General features: G+C 39.1%; 1 protein-coding gene across 1 annotated transcript in view; it reads left to right on the plus strand.

The window, feature by feature from the left end:
- The window catches only part of dpy19l3 (dpy-19 like C-mannosyltransferase 3), a 146,590-nt gene that overhangs the window by 68,509 nt on the left and 57,123 nt on the right, over positions 1–20,958 (plus strand). The window contains exons 12-16 of the mRNA XM_028809677.2: positions 2,245–2,403; positions 9,555–9,677; positions 9,816–9,927; positions 14,373–14,429; positions 19,567–19,649. Coding sequence (XP_028665510.1) covers positions 2,245–2,403; positions 9,555–9,677; positions 9,816–9,927; positions 14,373–14,429; positions 19,567–19,649 — 534 coding nt within the window. The remainder of the gene's footprint in view (positions 1–2,244; positions 2,404–9,554; positions 9,678–9,815; positions 9,928–14,372; positions 14,430–19,566; positions 19,650–20,958) is intronic.

Below are 20,958 nucleotides of genomic sequence, written 5' to 3' on the forward strand. Positions count from 1 at the left end.
TATACATGATAGGCATCCCCAGAAAACATTTGACAATGATATATTTGTATTTTTTATTAGTGTCTGTTACATCTTTAAGTAGAAAATGGAACAACTGATTATCATCCTTAAGTCTGTTTTGGTACATTTTGGTTTACCAAATACAATTTCTATTTTTCAGTGGATGTAACCCAAAGGGTTTCCTTTAAATTTTTTTTAATTAAAAGTCGACACAACTTATTAAGATTTTAAAAATGAAAACATCTATAAATTTTGTTAAGATCATTTTTCTGAAGTTAAACAGTGAAGTTTATCATCAAAAGTGGTTTAAGCATATGTGGTGTAAAAAATAATAAGCTTTTACTTTTATAAATTTTCAACTATTTTTAGCATTGAAATAAATCTTCAGTTATTGTGGACAAAACCAGAGATACCCTATCTATTTTCCATCTTTAGAACTTAAATATTTATGCTGTGTTTACCTCTGTCAAGTAAGTAATAATGTTAGTTTTTTTATTTGCAAATATGGAACTTGCAGTATAGATATATTTCCAACAGAAATTATTACAGTATGTAGAAAGTTAAATGACTTCTTCCCTGTCAGTATTATCTTTGCAGCTGCAAGTCATTCCATAAAGTCATTAGTCTTTCTCAGTGTAAATGCACAGCAGGATATAATGTAACTATTGTTCTGGACTAAACTGACAGTATTTGATCTAAACATCAGTAAAGTGTAACCACAACTTAGGTTTTATAGATCTCATTATGCAGCATTGAAATTTAGAGTGTATAGCTTTAAAGGTTCATATTGTTAATTTCACTGTGAAATTCTCAATTGCACGTGTTAACCAGCATGCACCATATCAACACTTTCTGGCGTCATGATTACTGAGTACACCTTACCTCAAAACTTATGCCTTCATCACTTTAAATAACCTTATGAGTTGGTCTGGATAAAATTGTAGATAAGCAACTTTTGAAGTGAAGGCGTCCCCGGTGGTGAGAAAGCATGCCAATTACTTGTGCAGTTAGAAAAGGAGGGCTTTGTTTATGAAGGTCCAGTGTAGTATCTTTTTATTCTTACAATTTTATTTTTCTGTCCACCATAAGAAAATATCCACTAATAAAAACATGTATCCCACTTCGGGGAGAAGTAGCTCAACGTTCACTGATATTGATGCTGCAAAGATGAACACAGTAAAGTTTAAACTCATGGAAAAGTAGCCCAAAATGTTCCAAGAGATTAAACTACTTGTACTGTATGTCACAAATGTATACCCTTTACCTGCTATTACACTTCAGAGCTTTAGAAAGAACATTTACAAAATGTAAAAGTTCAATTTCATAATTGTATCAAAAATGGAGCCAATGACACCCTGAAAATATTGGTATAAACCCCATTTACTGTACATGAGGAAGTCTGAGTATGTAATAATATATTAGGAACCTGAAAGGGAACTTTTGTAAGAGAAAACAGTTCTTACATTAGCAGTATGAAAAAATGTGAACATTCTCATAAATATTTGTGCAGCATACTAATCTGAGCATAACACAACCTTGCCTTAAAGAAGTTATGATTTCTTCATCAGCAAATATTAAACCACCGTTCTTTGATATGCAGGGATAACTGTCTAACAGATGTATGTTAGTAGTGTGTTTTCTTTTGCATATATTGTTGCATCTGTGAATGTTGCTTAGCTTCTGTATCAGCCTTTAAATACAGCCTTCACAATTTGTAAATCTAAATTTGCATGAATATTTTGAATCTAAAGATGAATGGAAAGCAAAATTGTATGAATTGTATGAATAAGTAAATGCAGGAGTTGGAAAACAAATGATTTAGGATATTTTAGAGAAAGATGCTAAGTATAATGGAATATTGAGTAAAAATAAAGGCTGAAACATGGTAAAGGACAATAGAAAACATTGTAACCAGAAAAGTAAAAACAAAAAAAAAGACAAAGGGAGCTGATGTCTGATTTCTTTAACCTGTAATGCAGTTGTTTATCATATTGTATTGGATACAATGTAAAATTTGGTCTGCATTTCTGGTTTAGTAATCTTTAGTTTATTTCTGTCCTAAGTCATTAAGTGGAGAATTGGACTTCAAAGTAATATCAGCAATGTGTGGCCCACCACAGTAGTTTGTGGCACACCCTTATTTTATATTTGTAGAAATTGTTAAATGTTATCCTAGAAAATAAAAAATCATTGCTGTGTATTGTTCATTCTGTTTAGAATTTTTGTTTTTTTCTTCTGTTTCAGAGATTTTGATGCCAAACTGTATTTGTGTGAAGAGGCTTTTGGTGTTATACCGTTAGACACCTTTGAACGATTTATGGAAACACTAGTATTATATCCTTATGTCTGTACCATTTGCATTCTAACAATTTTGACAGTAATAACTACATTTTGGAATTTCAGGTATGCTAGTATATTTCACTGATTTTTTAAAGTCTCTTTATTAAAATAGCAAGACATTGTCAAACACATTCATATAGTATGTTCTCAATGAATAAAGCTAAAGACTGTTAAATTATAAAACGTCAATTTTTTTAAGAGAAAATGTAAAAATACATAGAAAAGTTGAAATGCTTGGAAAATAAATATTTTAGTTCTTTAGGAATGGTACATTTCTAAAAACTATGCAGCAGAGCTAAATTTATGGGGAAACTACTGGCTAAATATAGAGAGCTCATTTAATAATTGTAAAATGAACCCTGATTGTAGAGGGAAAAGTATTTTGTAGCCAGTACAGTTCTGATGGAATATATGTTCAGTATTGAATCGATGAAAATCCTTATAGCATTCTACAGATTTGGTGTAAAAAGTATTACAAAGGTATTGAAACAGTCTGATTTGAGATGAAAAGTAATTTTCACCATATACTGTATGCTTGCTAGAGATAAATGAAACTAATTCAGGCTTGCTTATCTATTCATTAAAATCAAAATGTTGTGTTATTCATCCATCCATCCATCCTCTTTCGCTTATCCAAGGTCGGGTCGCGGGGGCAGCAGCTTGAGCAGTGATGCCCAGACTTCCCTCTCCCCGGCCACTTCTTCTAGCTCTTTCGGGAGAATCCCAAGGCGTTCCCAGGCCAGCCGAGAGACATAATCCCTCCAGCGTGTCCTGGGTCTTTCCCGGGGCCTCCTCCCGGTTAGACGTTCCCAGAACACCTCACCAGGGAGGTGTCCAGGAGGCATCCTGATCAGATGCCCGAGCCACCTCATCTGACTCCTCTTGATGCGGAGGAGCAGCGGCTCTACTCTGAGCCCCTCCCGGATGACTGAGCTTCTCACCCTATCTTTAAGGGAAAGCCCAGATACCCTGTGGAGGAAACTCATTTCAGCCGCTTGTATTCGCGATCTCGTTCTTTCGGTCACTACCCATAGCTCCTGACCATAGGTGAGGGTAGGAACATAGATTGACTGGTAAATTGAGAGCTTCGCCTTGCGGCTCAGCTCCTTTTTCACCACGACAGACCGATGCAGAGCCCGCATTACTATGGATGCCGCACCGATCCGCCTGTAGATCTCACGCTCCATTCTTCCCTCACTCGTGAACAAGATCCCGAGATACTTGAACTCCTCCACTTGGGGCAGGATCTTGCTACCAACCCTGAGAGGGCACTCCACCCTTTTACGGCTGAGGACCATGGTCTCAGATTTGGAGGTGCTGATTCCCATCCCAGCCGCTTCACACTCGGCTGCGAACCGATCCAGAGAGAGCTGAAGATCATGGCCTGATGAAGCAAACAGGACAACATCATCTGGAAAAAGCAGTGACCCAATCCTGAGTCCACCAAACCGGACCCCTTCAACGCCCTGGCTGCGCCTAGAAATTCTGTCCATAAAAGTTATGAACAGAATCGGTGACAAAGGGCAGCCCTGGTGGAGTCCAACTCTTACTGGAAACGGGTTCAACTTACTGCCGGCAATGCGGACCAAGCTCTGGCACCGATCGTACAGGGACCGAACAGCCCTTATCAGGGGGTCCAGTACTCCATACTCTCGGAGTATCCCCCACATGATTCCCCGAGGGACACGGTCAAATGCCTTTTCCAAGTCCACAAAACACATGTAGACTGGTTGGGCAAACTCCCATGCACCCTCCAGGACCCTGCTAAGGGTGTGGAGCTGGTCCACTGTTCTGCAACCAGGACGAAAACCACACTGTTCCTCCTGTATCCGAGGCTCGACTATCCGGCGGACCCTCCTCTCCAGGACTCCCGAATAGACTTTTCCAGGGAGGCTGAGGAGTGTGATCCCTCTGTAGTTGGAACACACCCTCCGGTCCCCTTTCTTAAATAGGGGGACCACCACCCCAGTCTGCCAATCCAGAGGCACTGTCCCTGATGTCCATGCGATGTTGCAGAGGCGTGTCAATCAATACAGTCCTACAACATCAAGAGCCTTGAGGAACTCCGGGCGTATCTCATCCACCCCCGGGGCCCTGCCACCAAGCAGTTTTTTTGACCACCTCGGTGACCTCAGTCCCAGAGATGGGGGAGCCCACCTCTGAGTCCCCAGGCTCTGCTTCCTCATTGGAAGGCATGTTAATGGGATTGAGGAGGTCTTCGAAGTACTCCCCCCCACCGACTCACAACGTTCCGAGTCGAGGTCAGCAGCGCACCATCCCCACCATATACAGTGTTGACACTGCACTGCTTCCCCTTCCTGAGATGCCGGATGGTGGACCAGAATCTCCTCGAAGCCGTCCGAAAGTCGTTCTCCGTGGCCTCCCCAAACTCCTCCCACGCTTGAGTTTTTGCCTCAGCAACCACCAAAGCCGCATTCCGCTTGGCCTGCCGGTACCTATCAGCTGCCTTCAGAGTCCCACAGGACAAAAGGGTCCTGTAGGACTCCTTCTTCAGCTTGACGGCATCCCTCACCGCCGGTGTCCACCAACGGGTTCAGGGATTGCCGCCACGACAGGCACCGACCACCTTATGGCCACAGCTCTGGTGAGCTGCCTCAACAATAGAGGCACGGAACATGGCCCATTTGGACTCAATGTCCCCCACCTCCCTCGGGATGTGGTCGAAGTTCTGCTGGAGGTGGGAGTTGAAGGTACTTCTGACAGGGGGCTCTGCCAGACGTTCCCAGCAGATCCCCACCAGGCCTGACCGGCATCCTCCCCCACCATCGAAGCCAACTCACCACCAGGTGGTGATCAGTTGACAGCTCTGCCCCTCTCTTCACCCAAGTGTCGAAGATATGTGGCCGCAAGTCCGACGACGCGACCACAAAGTCGATCATCGAACTGAGGCCTAGGGTGTCCTGGTGCCAAGTGCACATATGAACACCCCTATGCTTGAACATGGTGTTCGTTATGGACAATCCGTGACGAGCACAGAAGTCCAATAACAAAACACCACTCGGGTTCAGATCGGGGGGGCCATTCCTCCCAATCATGCCCTTCCAGGTCTCACTGTCATTGCCCACGTGAGCATTGAAGTCTCCCAGCAGAACGAGGGAGTCCCCAGAAGGTATGCCCTCTAGCACCCCCTCCAGGGACTCCAAAAAGGGTGGGTATTCCAAACTGCTGTTCGGCGCATACGGGCAAACAACAGTTAGGACCCGTCCCCACACCCGAAGGAGGAGGGAGGCTACCCTCTCGTCCACCGGGGTAAACCCCAATGAACAAGCTCCAAGTCGGGGGGCAATAAGTATGCCCACACCCGCTCGGCGCCTCTCACCGGGGGCAACTCCAGAGTGGTAGAGAGTCCAGCCCCTCTCAAGGAGATTGGTTCCAGAGTCCAAGCTGTGCGTCAAGGTGAGTCCGACTATATCTAGCCGGAACCTCTCGACCTCGCGCACTAGCTCAGGCTCCTTCCCCTTCAGAGAGGTGAAATTCCACGTCCCAAGAGCCAGCTTCTGTAGCCGAGGATCAGACCGCCAAGGTCCTCGCCTTCGGCCACCACCCAACTCACACTGCACCCGACCTCCTTGGCCCCTCCCATAGGTGGTGAGCCCATGGGAAGGGGGACCCACGTTGCCTCTTCGGACTGTGCCCGGCCGAGCCCCATGGGTGCACGCCCGGCCACCAGGTGCTTGCCATCGAGCCCCACCTCCAGGCCTGGCTCCAGAGGGGGGCCCCGGTGACCCGCATCTGAGCAAGGGAGAACGCTGTCCAAAGTTTTCATTCATCATAGAAGGTTTGTTTAACTGCTCTTTGTCTCATCCCTCACCTAGGACCAGTTTGCCTTGGGTGGCCCTACCAGGGGCATAAAGCCCAGGACAACAGAGCTCCTAGGATCATTGAGACATGCAAACCCCTCCACCACGATAAGGTGGCGGTTAAAGGAGGGGTGTTGTGTTATTAACACCATAAATTTAGTAGGAATTAAAATATAAGCAAATCTAAAATTTTTGTTGTGTTATTAACACCATAAATTTTACATTTCCTTATATTTTAATTCCTACTAAATTATTACCTATTTGAAAATATTTCTCCAGTCTTTCATATGCTGTTAATCCATACATTTGTACCATTTTTTGTATCTGTTGTGAGATGTTCAGCCCGGACACAACCAAACGGACACTGACAGTTCATTAAACACACGCTCTTTATTAAACAAGTGTCCCCAAACACAAGTCCTGTCCACACGCAGTCCTACCACAACACCCTTCCTCGGGCCTTTTAACGTCCATGGGGCCGCCTTTCTTCCTCTCGTCACTGGAGCTTCGTCCACCTCCAGCTCCCGACTCTAGCTCCTCGACTGTAGAAAGGCAGCCCCTTTTATATTCACCCGGATGTGCTCCAGGTGCATGCTGACGACCTTCCGGTGGCACTTCCTAATGTGGCGGAAGTGCCGCACTAGCACCCAGAAGCACTCTGGGCATCCCTGGAAGGTTCTTCCTCCACCTGTCAAGGTGTGGTGGAAGTGCAGGTTTCCCGGGCTCCATGACGCTCGGGGTGCCTCGTGGTGGTGGCCACAGGCCCCATTGGGTTTGAGCCTCTTTGCTCCATCCCCGTGGTCCCCTCATCATCCAAGGCAGTTGTCCCCTTGTGGCCCAGGGAATGTATAGACCGCCTCCCGGTCCTTCCAGGCATCCCGGCTGGGTCTGGCCCCCAGCCTCCTGCCAGACTATTATAAAATGAAATATGCTGCATGAACAGTGGCATAGCCTTCAAATTATATAGTACCATTTAAATACATAATCCATGCAATATCACAATGTGATTATGAAGATGTTGTATCTCCATTCCTTTCCAGTGTTTCTTTTTCAAGATTTATGAAAACAAGATAGGTGTTTATGATGCATTTTTCCAGAAAAAAGGCAGCATCTGTAGTGTTTTACTCTTTTTTTTATGATTTATCACCCTGGTTTCAAAAAGGCAAGAATCTTAAATTGTACTGTAAACAGCAACCATGCTAAAATGTCTACAGGAATTTTGTCATACTATGTATGGAAGTTCTGCTCTCACATTGCACAGAAATGCTTTTTAAAGATAACTGGTAACCATAAACTGTCCTTTTTTGAGTGTGTATGTGTGAGAGAGAGAGTGAATGTCCTCTTCATTAGGCAGGTACTCCGTTTAGGGTTGTTTATTTCCTTGCATGCAATACCACCAAGATAGGCACTTGCTCCTTGCAGCTATGAACTAAATAAGGAGTCTAGAAAAACACATGGTTAGGCAGATAAAGCATGAATATTTTAATACCTAAACCGCAAGTGAAAAATATCCCATGTCTTACTTAGAAAATGTATTTCATAATTATAAGCACCTGTTCTCTGTATTTCATGAAATCTGTAAATAGTTTCTGTGAAATTAAAATAAACTCCCTTTCAAGAAAAAACACAGCAGGTACACAGAAACATAATAAACATTTCTTGTCCAGCTGTGCAGTACCTAATTTAAATTATATTTCAAGCTTACATTTTGCTTCATGAATTCATTGCAATGCTGCAATGCTTTCCTATAAACCATGCAATTAAGTATAGTGAAAGATATATACCTGTCACCATGTGCAGGTGAGTAATTTTTTGTGCAAATTTCCCTTTTGTTTGTGCTTAGTAACCATGAACATGTTTTGCTTAAGTATTAAAAAATAAGTATCTAACATTAGTCCTAAATGAATCTGTAATATACTTTTATATAAGACTAATATATTACAGCTGCAATGTTAATGAAGTTTTGTTTAAATATACAGTAAGTACTAATGTATGGTATGTCAGTGTTTAACAAAAGTGCTATGACAGTTTTGAATTTAGAAAATTTAAAAAAGACACTTCTTGTAATTAGTGACATGCAGTATATTAGATAGATAGATAGATAGATAGATAGATAGATAGATAGATAGATAGATAGATAGATAGATAGATAGATAGATAGATAGATAGATAGATAGATAGATAGATAGATAGATAGATAGATACTTTATTAATCCCAAGGGGAAATTCACATACAATGGATTGCATGTTTAAGTTTAAGAACATGCAGGTGATTCATTGGGTGCTATTTGTAAATGGGATACTTAAATGAATATTCCCAAGTCACTGTTGGTTATACTATATGTCACATTGAATCCATCCTGGGCTTATTCAAGCTTTTCCAGCCACCCTGCCTAAATATGTTTGCTCCCAAATTTGTTAGGTGTAAAAATTTCTATTGTTTGGTATTGTTCATCTCATGTATTTTATTATTATAGCTGAGGATAAGTATGTATAACTTACTTCATAATCTAATAATAGAAATATGGTGTTATCTATTAATAGAAATACGGTATATATGACTAACTTTGCTGCCTCACATTTCCAGAAATCCGAATCAGATTCCCAGCCCAGTCACTGTTTATGTGGCAATGCGCCTTATGCTAAAGTATTAGGCTTTAAGACTCAAGGTTGTTGGGTTGCTTCTCACCATTTATGTATTGTGAGATGCTGAGCAAGTCACGTAACCTGTCCATACCCCTATTTTTAAAAACATGTTTAAAAAAAATTACTTTTTTGTCAAACCTATAAAGTACCTAAAGATGATTTTTACTGTGGAAAGTCTTTATATAACAAATGATTGTTTGTTTCTTATTTATTTGTATATGTGTGTGTGTGAATGTGTATATGTGTGTAGTTGAAAATTCTGTCTGTGGCAGGGTAGGATTTTGGGTGCACCACCTGAAAGACATTCATGTTAAAATAACTTAAGAATCAATATTTATCTCTTTGTAGTGAGTGTGGGTGTGTGCATGAGTGTATACTGCAGAAGACAAATATTCCATGTAAAGGTTAACTAGATAGTTTTGATTCCTTAGCCATGCATGTATTTTTTTCAACCTCTCTTCTCTCTAGCAATAACAGAATTTGTGAAGTCAGTCACATTTCTCAATGAGAACTGTAAATCTTGGGACACATGCAATATATAGAGAAAAACTTTTGACTACTGATGTTTCACATTTTCTCAAGAATATAGTACACTACTTTTTTGAAGTTTAATTATTGATTGAAACTTAAAAAAACAACATTGTGATCAGTTTGTTTGTTTAGTTTTGTTTTATGTAGATAAAGAAATGTAGCATACATTTTTATTTTACATTTTCTTACAGTATTAATTTTCTTTTTTATTTTCAGAAATTCATTAAAAAATTTGCCAGAGATTGCAAAAACAGAAAATATGCTACGATTGAGACAGGACATTGCCTACAATTTTGCACACACTGTGATATTTGGCATTTTAGCATGCAGTACAATGAGGTATTTAGTCTTGTTTTGTCTTGCTTAAACTTCCTGAGAAGTGTCTTAGGGTTGAAGGGTAGGGGCAGGTCTTTTATGTGGAAATCTAAATTTTACTTTGGAAATTTGCTGATTAATGGCTGTTTATTATTCCTACAGAATGAAATATATCTGGACTGGTCACATGTGTGCTTTTGCAGCTTATGGAGTGTGCAGCAATGAAATGTGGGGACTTTTTCTCAAAGTGTTCCGCCTTCACACCATTGCAAGAGTAACTGTGTTTCTTTATATTTATATTAACAGCATTAACATTTAAATGGGAAAACTGTGAGGTTAATTATATATGTATAACCCTTTTATCTTAACATAAAACTGAATGTGTTTTTGTGTGTGTTTGTCCAGCACTCAAATTCACACCAATGTTTGATAGATTTATAATACATTTAGAAATGCTTGTATTTAATGCCAATCCTAGTAGTTAATATTTTCTGCTCCCTTAATTGTGTCCTAATAATGATAATTAACGAGAAGTGGAGCAGATACATGGGCAAACAACACTGAATGCTGAAAATTTACTCTTCCTTTAGTCTTATACCCAAACATTTTCATTAGCAAATAATGGCTGAAATAACAAGCCATTAATTTGAAAAATGAAGTTAAAGTCATTATGATGATGATAACAGTCTTAAAAATGAAGATTTTTTTTTATTTCCATAAAGTACGTTATATTCACGTGCACATTTAGAAGACTCAGTTTTGTAATTTCCATAATGACATTAAAACAAAGAAACTGGGAAACACCAGCTTGCTTTATTAATGTAGGAGTCCAGTTAAATGCAGGTGTTGATTGGGACAAAAACCAACAGCCACAGAGGATCCATAAGACTGAATTTAGGAAATACCTCTTGAGCTAATAATAAGTATTGTTCAAAAGAAATCCTAATTATAATGGCCATGCTTGTTGGAAAAACATTGTTGAAATCCACTGGATGGCAGTAGTGTAATTTTCAGAACTTTAACCATCTACAGTATGTGTATTCATATCCATTTTGCTTTTGAAATATTATATTTAGAGTGTTGCATATAAAGTATAGTTTTAATATTATTTTGAATATTTTAGAAATCATTTTAACAGAATCATTTTAGTACAGATTAGCAAAGTACCTATAATTAAAAATAAAATATGCATGATAATTTTTAAGGATGACACCATTATTACTTAGAGAAATGTATATCATCTGATACATTAATTTGGTTTCAGGAGGTTGTTGCTAATGGCTTTGTGAATCCATGTATGTAATGGGTAGGTGCACATATTGGCATATATGTGAGGCAGCAGGACTTAACCATTGTGCCCCTGTTATTCTTTGATTAATTTCACAGTTTGTTTATAGTGTACATTTATATTTACATGTACTATATCCACACATACATATAATACATATAATACATGTATATAATTTTCAAGTAAGTACTGTTTTTGTCAAAATGTGTCAAGGGTATAAGTATAGTTATTTTTCCCATGTATTTCAGAATTTAATTTTTAAGATAAAAAGTACAAAATGTTGAAGTTGGCACATTGTGAGGTAGGGTGAGTGTGGGAGTTTTTGTGTGTGCTTTTGTGGGCTCTGTAATTCACTGTAATCCTGTTCTGAGTTTTTTATTGCCTTGCCACTCCATATGTTGTGATGCTGAATTGGATTAATGGGTTTGAGAATGCTTTGTTAATATAAAATGTTGTATTTTATTTCTACACATATAATATGTACTCCCACATTTTAAACTAATACCTCTTTTATTGTTCAACTTTCCCTTTTCAAGTAAGCATAATCATGCCGATAAATGAAAATTAATTATAGCAAAAATAAAATGTATGAATTTCATTGCAAGAACTGCATAAACCAATCTGAATGATCAACTAGCTTTTGTTTGGTTCTTCTTAAAGTGCTTTGCTTGTTGTGTCCCTTTCAGTTGTTGCTTGTCTGTGTAGGGTTTGACTATAGTCCCACTTTTAAGCAAATAATATGCAAGCTTGACTGTATTTAAATCGAAAGATTGAATAACTTCTTCTTCTGCTTATTATTGCCATTATATTTTTTATTATTCCTTATTTACCAAACATTTGGGGGATATGCTTATTAAGAATGTGTAACTAGGAAGAGTATACGTTTAGAGATGCAGGTTAAATCTTGGAATCAATAGCATGTTAGCACTGTATCAACAAAGGTACAGTGCTAATGTCAGTATGCTGGTAGCAGGTTGAATGACAAGAGTTGTATCTTTATGCAACTTGTGAAGAAGAACTGAGGAGTATGTAGTTAATCTTTCTTTAGAATGGGGGGAGAGTTAATAGTTTTGCCAAAGCAGAATTGAGAATTTTTGAGGAACATGGAAAACCAGTGTCAGAATATAATGAGCAGCAAAATTGTGGTGGAACTTGTATGTAAAGGAGAAATTATTAAAATGGATCTTAGTAACAAACCAGTGAAGAGAGCAAAGCAGAGGTGTTCTATGGATGTTACCAGGTGAGAGAATATACCATTTAATGGGATTTGGTCTGGCAATCTTCCAATGAGCAGCAGTATTTGAATATGCTGAAGTTGCTTTGAGTCCTGCCAGAAGGGATTTTCAGTAGTTCATCCGGTGGAGAACAAGAGATTAAGAAAGATGTTGAATGGCATAACTACTAAAGAAGTGTTAGTATATTATAAATGTTGTGAAGATTGAAGTAACTGGGCTGGTTAAGTGAATAAATAATTGAAGAAGAGAGTCACCACAAATCACATCAAGGTTCCTCATAGCAGTCAATGACTAGAGGGTGATGTTATTAATGAAAATTTTTAGTAAAAGGTCTTTGGGGCAAGAAGCAGAAACTAGATACAATATATTTAGATAGATAGATAGATAGATAGATAGATAGATAGATAGATAGATAGATAGATAGATAGATAGATAGATAGATAGATAGATAGATAGATAGATAGATAGATAGATAGATAGATAGATAGATAGATAGATAGATACTTTATGGGGAAATGAAGAGAACAGGCATACTGTACTCAATTTGAAAAGAGTAAATCTAAGACGATGGTCCTTCAACCATGTGATTATGGCAGAATGTTTAGATATGTGGGTTGAAATCTATAAATTAAAAAAAGAAACTAAAGAAAAATATTGGTGTTGTTATGTGGTGGTATGTGAAACCATGAGATTGCAGTATCTAGGGCAAGAATGCAAACAAAGAAGACAAGGGGAACTAGCAGAAATCTTGACCGTACACCTGTTGAAACATTTGAGGAGAAAGCAGTGAGTTACAGTATATCATGAGACACAGAAGGACTGGTCAGGAAGGTGAGACTTTAACAAATTCAAGTCACAACTTGTGGCACTGGGTTTAGATAGATAGATAGATAGATAGATAGATAGATAGATAGATAGATAGATAGATAGATAGATAGATAGATAGATAGTTAGTTAGTTAGTTAGTTAGTTAGTTAGTTAGTTAGTTAGTTAGTTAGTTAGTTAGTTAGTTGGTTAGTCCCAAGGGGAAATTCACATACTCCAGCAGCAGCATACTGATACAAAAAAAAATATTAAATTAAAGAGTAATAAAAATGCAGGTAAAAACAGACAATAACTTTGAATAATGTTAACGTTTACCCCCCGGGTGGAATTGAAGAGTCGCATAGTTTGGAGGAGGAATGATCTCCTCAGTCTGTCAGTGGAGCAGGACAGTGACAGCAGTCTGTCGCTGAAGCTGCTCCTCTGTCTGGAGATGATACTGTTTAGTGGATGCAGTGGATTCTCCATAAGTGATAGGAGCCTGCTGAACGCCCGTTGCTCCGCCACAGATGTCAAACTGTCCAGCTCCATGCCTACAATAGAGCCTGCCTTCCTCACCAGTTTGTCCAGGCGTGAGGTGTCCTTCTTCTTAATGCTGCCTCCCCAGCACACCACCGCGTAGAAGAGGGCGCTCGCCACAACCGTCTGATAGAACAATTTTAGAACGAATTTACAAAGGAAAGAGATCATCAGTGAGTGTTTCACCATGTCAAAAAATAATAATAAAGAAACATTACAAGATTGGAAAGGAAGCAACTTGAGTGGTATCTAGAGTATTTACTTACACAGGTAAAATTATCTCAGAATGACCTCTGCAGAAACCTGCATGTCTTTCATATTGTTGCCTACCAAAAACAAATAGAGTGCACAGAATTAAGCACCCCAGTGTGTTTGATGGACACAGTTGAAGGCAGGCTGACTTTAAATACCAAATCCACTGTTCAGGGTTATGAGGAACAAGAGTCCTTCTCAACAGAACTAAATGAGGCATTAGTTAATCACAATGCTTCCTTGTGTACACACACATTGGCCATCTCAGTATGTCTTTTGAGTAGAGCAGAAAATTGGACTCTCTAGAAGAGCAATGGTATAATTGGAACGATGAAGACAGATCATCAAGGTATTGAAATTTTAAATGTAATTTAAATGTAAATGTAGGTCATCTGAAATGTATTTCTAGTATTATGTACAAATTTTATTTATTTTTGACGGAAGCTATAATGCGAATCTGGGAAGCATTTTATCACTTTGAGGATGGTGCTTGTTTCTGTGGTAATAGTGGTAATGTGAGCAGTTATATTGCAGCTCTTGGCTGCAGTATTGCTGCAATGGCATTAGCAATTGTCTGTTTTTAAATTTTTATATTTATTTCAGGAGAGGCTCATCCGGTTAGCTGTGCCTTGCTTGATACTTGCTTTTTTGTATTATAAGGTAAGATTACAGTTTCAGGTAAGATTACAGTTTCTAAAGTACGCCTCAAGTACAGTATGCATTTATATTGAGTGAAATAACATATTTGTAGAAATATATTTTAATACAACATTGCTTAAAAAAATCATTGTAAAACTTAATTATCACAGTCTAACACCAAGTCAGTTAACATTCAGAGATATCATTCTTTCCATTTAGGAAACATAAGCAATTGTGAAACAACTTCACCTGCTTTGGTGCAAATGTTTCAAAACCCTCATAAAGGGAATGGTTTTATAGGTGGTGGCCACAGACAATTGCTGTTTCCTTATCCTTCCTGACTGATTCATCTCTAGTTTTGCATTTTGTGTCCTTGTCACTACTGGTAGCATGAGGTGGTACCTGCAGTCGATTCAGGTTGCACAGGTAATCCAGCTCCTCCAGGGTGGCATATCTATATGTGCAGTTGCAAGCACAGTCTCAAGAGCATGGAAGAGATACCAGGAGATGGGCCATGAGGAGAGCTTGACAAGGCCATAAAAGGGCATCAGCCCAGCAGTAGGACCAGTATTTGCTCCTTTGTGTGAGAAGGAATAAGAGGAGCACTGCTAGAGCCCTACAAAATGACCTCCAACTGGCTACTGGGGTGCATGTTTCTGACCAAACTGTCAGAAACAGACTCCATGAGGGCCCGACATCCTCTAGTGGGATCTGTGCTCACAGTCCATCACCATGCAGCTCAGGTTCACACTAAGCACATGTGACAGACATGATAGAGTCTGAAGATGTTGCAGTGAATGTTATGTACCTGCAACATTATCCTAACTGGTCTGACAGTGGGTCAGTAATGGTGTGGGGAGGCATATACTTGGAGGGTCGTACAGAACTCCACGTGCTAGGCAACAGTACTCTGACTGCTTTTAGGTACTGGGATGAAATCTTCAGTGCCACTGTCAGATCTTATGCTGATGCAGTGGGCCCTGTGTTTGTCCTGGCGCAGAACAATACCTGGACTTACATAGCCAGAGTGTGTAAGCAGTTTCTGGATGACGAGGGCACTGATGTCATTGACTGGTCTGCACATTCCACAGACCTGAATCCAATCGATATACTCTGGGACATTATGTATATTTTAAAAAATACATCTGTCACAAACTGTACCCTCGGTTTAAAAGACAAGATACTAGGCTGACAGACATAAACAGCCTATCTGCATCATTATTTTAACTTTTGGACTATGATATCCAAACATAATTTCTGCAGTTGGCAAAGGAATATGTTTTTCCAAATTATAACTACATTTTCAGAGTAGAGGGCGGAGCGGTGGCTCTGAGGCTAGCGATCTGTGCCGACAATCAGAAGGTTGCCAGTTTGAATCCCATAAATGCCAGAAGTGTCTCTACTCTGTTGGTCCCTTGAGCAAGACCCTTAACCTGCAATTGCTTCATCCTGGGTATGAACTTGCAGGGAAAACTTGGTGTTTGTGGCAGGATTGGCACTCCAGCCATCATAAAAAACATAAAAGTGTGGTGCTGAGGTGTCACCCGTTGCACGGCTATACACCGGTCCCAATCCGGTTGGTTCATTATGTGGTGGGTGCTGTAACGTGCATAAAATCGGCACATGCTTACAGCCTCTCTCTTCAGAGCAGGATTTTCATCTCTCCATCTACAGTGCATCCGGAAAGTATTCACAGCGCATCACTTTTTCCACATTTTGTTATGTTACAGCCTTATTCCAAAATGGATTAAATTCATTTTTTTCCTCAGAATTCTACACACAACACCCCATAATGGCAATGTGAAAAAGTTTACTTGAGGTTTTTGCAAATTTATTAAAATAAAAAACCTAGAAATCACATGTACATAAGTATTCACAGCCTTTGCTCAATACTTTGTCGATGCACCTTTGGCAGCAATTACAGCCTCAAGTCTTTTTGAATATGACGCCACGAGCTTGGCACACCTATCCTTGGCCAGTTTCGCCCATTCCTCTTTGCAGCACCTCTGAGGCTCCATCAGGTTGGATGGGAAGCGTCGGTGCACAGCCATTTTAAGATCTCTCCAGAGATGTTCAATCGGATTCAAGTCTGGGCTCTGGCTGGGCCACTCAAGGACATTCACAGAGTTGTCCTGAAGCCACTCCTTTGATATCTTGGCTGTGTGCTTAGGGTCATTGTCCTGATGAAAGATGAACCGTCAAGAGCGCTCTGGAGCAGGTTTTCATCCAGGATGTCTCTGTACATTGCAGTCATCTTTCCCTTTATCCTGACTAATCTCCCAGTTCCTGACGCTGAAAAACATCCCCACAGCATGATGCTGCCACCATCATGCTTCACTGTAGGGATGGTATTGGCCTGGTGATGAGCGGTGCCTGGTTTCCTCCAAACATGACGCCTGGCATTCACACCAAAGAGTTCAATCTTTGTCTCCTCAGACCAGAGAATTTTCTTTCTCATGGTCTGAGAGTCCTTCAGGTGCCTTTTGGCAAACTCCAGGCGGGCTGCCATGTGCCTTTTACTAAGGAGTGGCTTCTGTCTGGCCACTCTACCATACAGGCCTGATTGGTGGATTGCTGCAGAGATGGTTGTCCTTCTGGAAGGTTCTCCTCTCTCCACAGTGGACATCTGGAGCTCTGACAGAGTGACCATCGGGTTCTTGGTCACCTCCCTGACTAAGGCCCTTCTCCCCCGATCACTCAGTTTAGATGGCTGGCCAGCTCTAGGAAGAGTCCTGGTGGTTTTGAACTTCTTCCACTTACGGATGATGGAGGCCACTGTGCTCATTGGGACCTTCAAAGCAGCAGAAATTTTTCTGTAACCTTCCCCAGATTTGTGCCTCGAGACAATCCTGTTTCAGAGGTCTACAGACAATTCATTTGACTTCATGCTTGGTTTGTGCTCTGACATGAACTGTCAACTGTGGGACCTTATATAGACAAGTGTGTGCCTTTCCAAATCATGTCCAATCAACTGAATTTACCACAGGTGGACTCCAGTTAAGCCGCAGAAACATCTCAAGGGTGATCAGGGGGAACAGGATGCACCTGAGCTCAATTTTGAGCTTCATGGCAAAGGCTGTGAATACTTATGTACATGTGCTTTCTCAATTTTTTTATTTTTAATAAATTTGCAAAAATCTCAAACTTTGTTCACGTTGCCATCATGGGGTGTTGTGTGTAGAATTCTGAGGAAAAAAATGAATTTAATCCATTTTGGAATAAGGCTGTAACATAACAAAATGTGGAAGAAATGATGCGCTGTGAATACTTTCCGGATGTACTGTATATCTAAAATTTTTTTGACCCCTCTTTTTACACCTATCACATTTTCTGTCTCTTCTGATGAATTTTCCCTCTTCAGTTCAAAGATTGTTGACATTCAGATACACATCAAGGCATTCTCTGCCTCACCTTTTACTGTGAAAGTCACTGGACTTTTTTTTCCTCCTTTTCTCTTAAAAATTATACTGCTATTGCTCACTACCTATCTAAGCACAGACCCACCACTTTTGCATTCATATTTGTTTTGTTTTTGCCATCATTTTGCTTAATGGTCACTGCCATATTGTGATTTCGGACATTGTGTTGCCTTGATATGATGCATCTAACATCATCATCATGCACCCATTATAAAACATGACGGGGCCCTGAAGCATTCATTTGATTCTAAAAAGACCAAAGAAGAATTACATCTTTTGTGAACATCATTCTTTTGCCCCAAGCTGTTTTGACTACTAATCTCTTCCTGTGAAGTCTACAGTTTTTAAAACATGCTTTTCATGGTCTCATGCAGCCTCCTGTGCTTTTTTTAAGCACGATAGTCTGGGCCTCAGTCTCATATGCTTCTAAACACAATAGTCTGGAAATGTTTTTTTGAGACTTCCTAATGTTCAGTTACAAATGTTCTTAGCTTAACTTGAATTGCTGCTCTTTCCTCTGCCCATAACTTTTCCCCTTTCTTCTGATTTTAGTATGGATAACCACTTCCTGCATTTCTTTCTCTCAGTAAACATGGAATTATTCCCTGCCTTTCTGAGGGTTTTTGTCTTTTTATATCACATGACGTATCTTTCACTTATCTTCTCAGAAGCTCTTCACATCTGTATCTGAATAAAAAGAAAAAAAAAACTATACATTGATGTGCTGATGCTTGGTAGGGTGTTTTGTACAATTATTTGTTAAAGTAAATTATTGAATCCAAAGATAACATATAAACAAAACTGTAGTTTAAAATGTTCTTTAGACCTTACAACTATAACAGTCTGTGAAAAGACCTTGATGTGCATTAAGAGTTGCCATGTGACAGCCACCCCCTCAGCTAATGGCAGTGTCCATCATTCTTCACTTCCCTCTTTGGCACATTTATTAAAAAAAAACTAAAGTGAAAGATATTTGGTAAAAGTGATTAAATAATAGCATAGCAACTTACATTTTGCAAGCATTTTTAAGGATAGCAATTTGAGCAAGTATTATATATACCATGGTTGTGACCAACACTGAACTTAGCAGGAAGTGTGGTAAACTTGTATGTATGGGAAAATAGTTAGAAAAACACAAAAAACACATGGGTCTTCATTTCATTTTGTAATTTGAATGTCAAGTACAAGCCAAAAAGTTAATAGTAGTTGACTGTCTGATTATAAAATACCATAAATATGCCCAGTATATTTGGTGGAAATTTAAGGTTTTGTTAATACTGACCTGAGTTCAAAGGTCAGACAACATAAGACATAAAAATGCAAATACTAAAAACATTGTGAAGGGGATCTGAGGTTACTGACTTTCTAATATTGTTTTTTACTGTTCACTTATGATCATTAGCAAAGCTAAGAAACTATTTAAAATATGAATAAATTACATTCCATGTATGCTGTATATACATATTTATATTGTAGAGTTCATATTACTCTGAGTTCTCCAATGAGAAGTGTGAAATATAAAATTAAAATAAATAGAAATAATATTGTATACTGGGATTATCCAAAAGTGTTTCTGTTTATGTAATCTGTTAAAAACTGCTTTATTTAGCCAAAATCTAGATAGATGTTTTTCATATTAAACCTTGAAACACTTAATAAATAATGAATGGTACTAATATAAAAGTTACATTATTGTGTATATAACTATTCACTATGTCTTTATTTTTTTTTTTTTTTAGTTTTTCCCAAAATTGATGGATGAAATTTCTGAACTGAGAGAATTTTACGACCCAGATACAGTGGAGCTGATGAACTGGATTAAGTAAAGTTTGTTTCCTATGTTTTAAACATAATGCATTTTCTGTTCCAATCACATTAAACACAGATTAGTTTTTTGTTTTTTCTAAGACTGGAAATGGTCCTGCAATGTCAAATCATCAGAAGTCACTCAGTCAATCAGTCATTGTCCAACTGGCAATATTCTAACACAGGGTCACGGGGGTCTGCTGGAGCCAATCCCAGCCAGCACAGGGCGCAAGGCAAGAACAAATCCCGGGCAGAGCGCTAGCCCACCGCAGGGCACACACACACACCAAGCACACACTAGGGACAATTTGGGATCGCCAATGCACCTAACCTGCATGTCTTTGGACCATGGGAGGAAACCGGAGCACCCAGAGTAAATCCACCCAGACACAGGGAGAACATGCAAACTCCATGCAGGGAGGACCTGGGAAGCGAACCCAGGTCTCCTTACTGCGAGGCAGCAGCGCTACCACTGCACCACCATCATCAGAAATAATAAACCAAAATAAATAATGAATTAATAAGTTCAGGTTAAAGAATTATTAGAAAGTGCATCTGTGACTCACCAACCATGAATGTATTTTTTTTCAATAGTACACTTTGTGAAAGTTAATACGTTTGCTGCTGCACATTTTGTTATTTAAAATTAAGCAATATTCTACTGGGTATATTCCAGAAATATGTATATTTTTATAGTTAACTGCCATGTGTCTTTTGTTTGTTCCAATACAACTCTTTTTTGTGAATATTGCAAGTAACAGATTCACGAGGTGTCAAACAAATTTGCAGTGTCAATTTAAGCCAAATGGGTGAATGATTCAGTGTGTTTAGACTTTACCTAGTATAAAAATGAAAACATTGTGTTAGCTAATGAACTCATCAAATGCCAAAAACCAAATCTTTGTTTTATAATAGCAAAAAATAATACGCATTTCCCTCTAAAATTATTGGTATCTTTGTTAAATATTGGCAAAAATTGTCTTAATCTTTCATTGTCTTGATTTTACAATCTTAACCTTTCACCAAGGTAAACTTTTTGAAATAAAAAAATTCTCACAAGAAATTAATTATGGATGGCACATTTGTAAGAATTTTTTTTTTCATTTTTGACTTAAGATTTCAAAGTATTTATAAAGAATATGCTTTAAGAATATCTGCAGTCATAGTATGCAAACCGGAATCACTGGGATGTTTGAAACTATGCAGTTAATTTAGAAAAATGTTCTGTTAGCAGAACCAAGCCATTGCATAGTTATTTCCTTTAGGCACACCGCAATAATGAAGTCATTACAGAGGTTGAAAGTCAGATACTTAAAACACTAGGG

Source organism: Erpetoichthys calabaricus, chromosome 9, assembly GCF_900747795.2.
Source record: "Erpetoichthys calabaricus chromosome 9, fErpCal1.3, whole genome shotgun sequence".
NCBI classification, from domain to species: domain Eukaryota; kingdom Metazoa; phylum Chordata; class Cladistia; order Polypteriformes; family Polypteridae; genus Erpetoichthys; species Erpetoichthys calabaricus.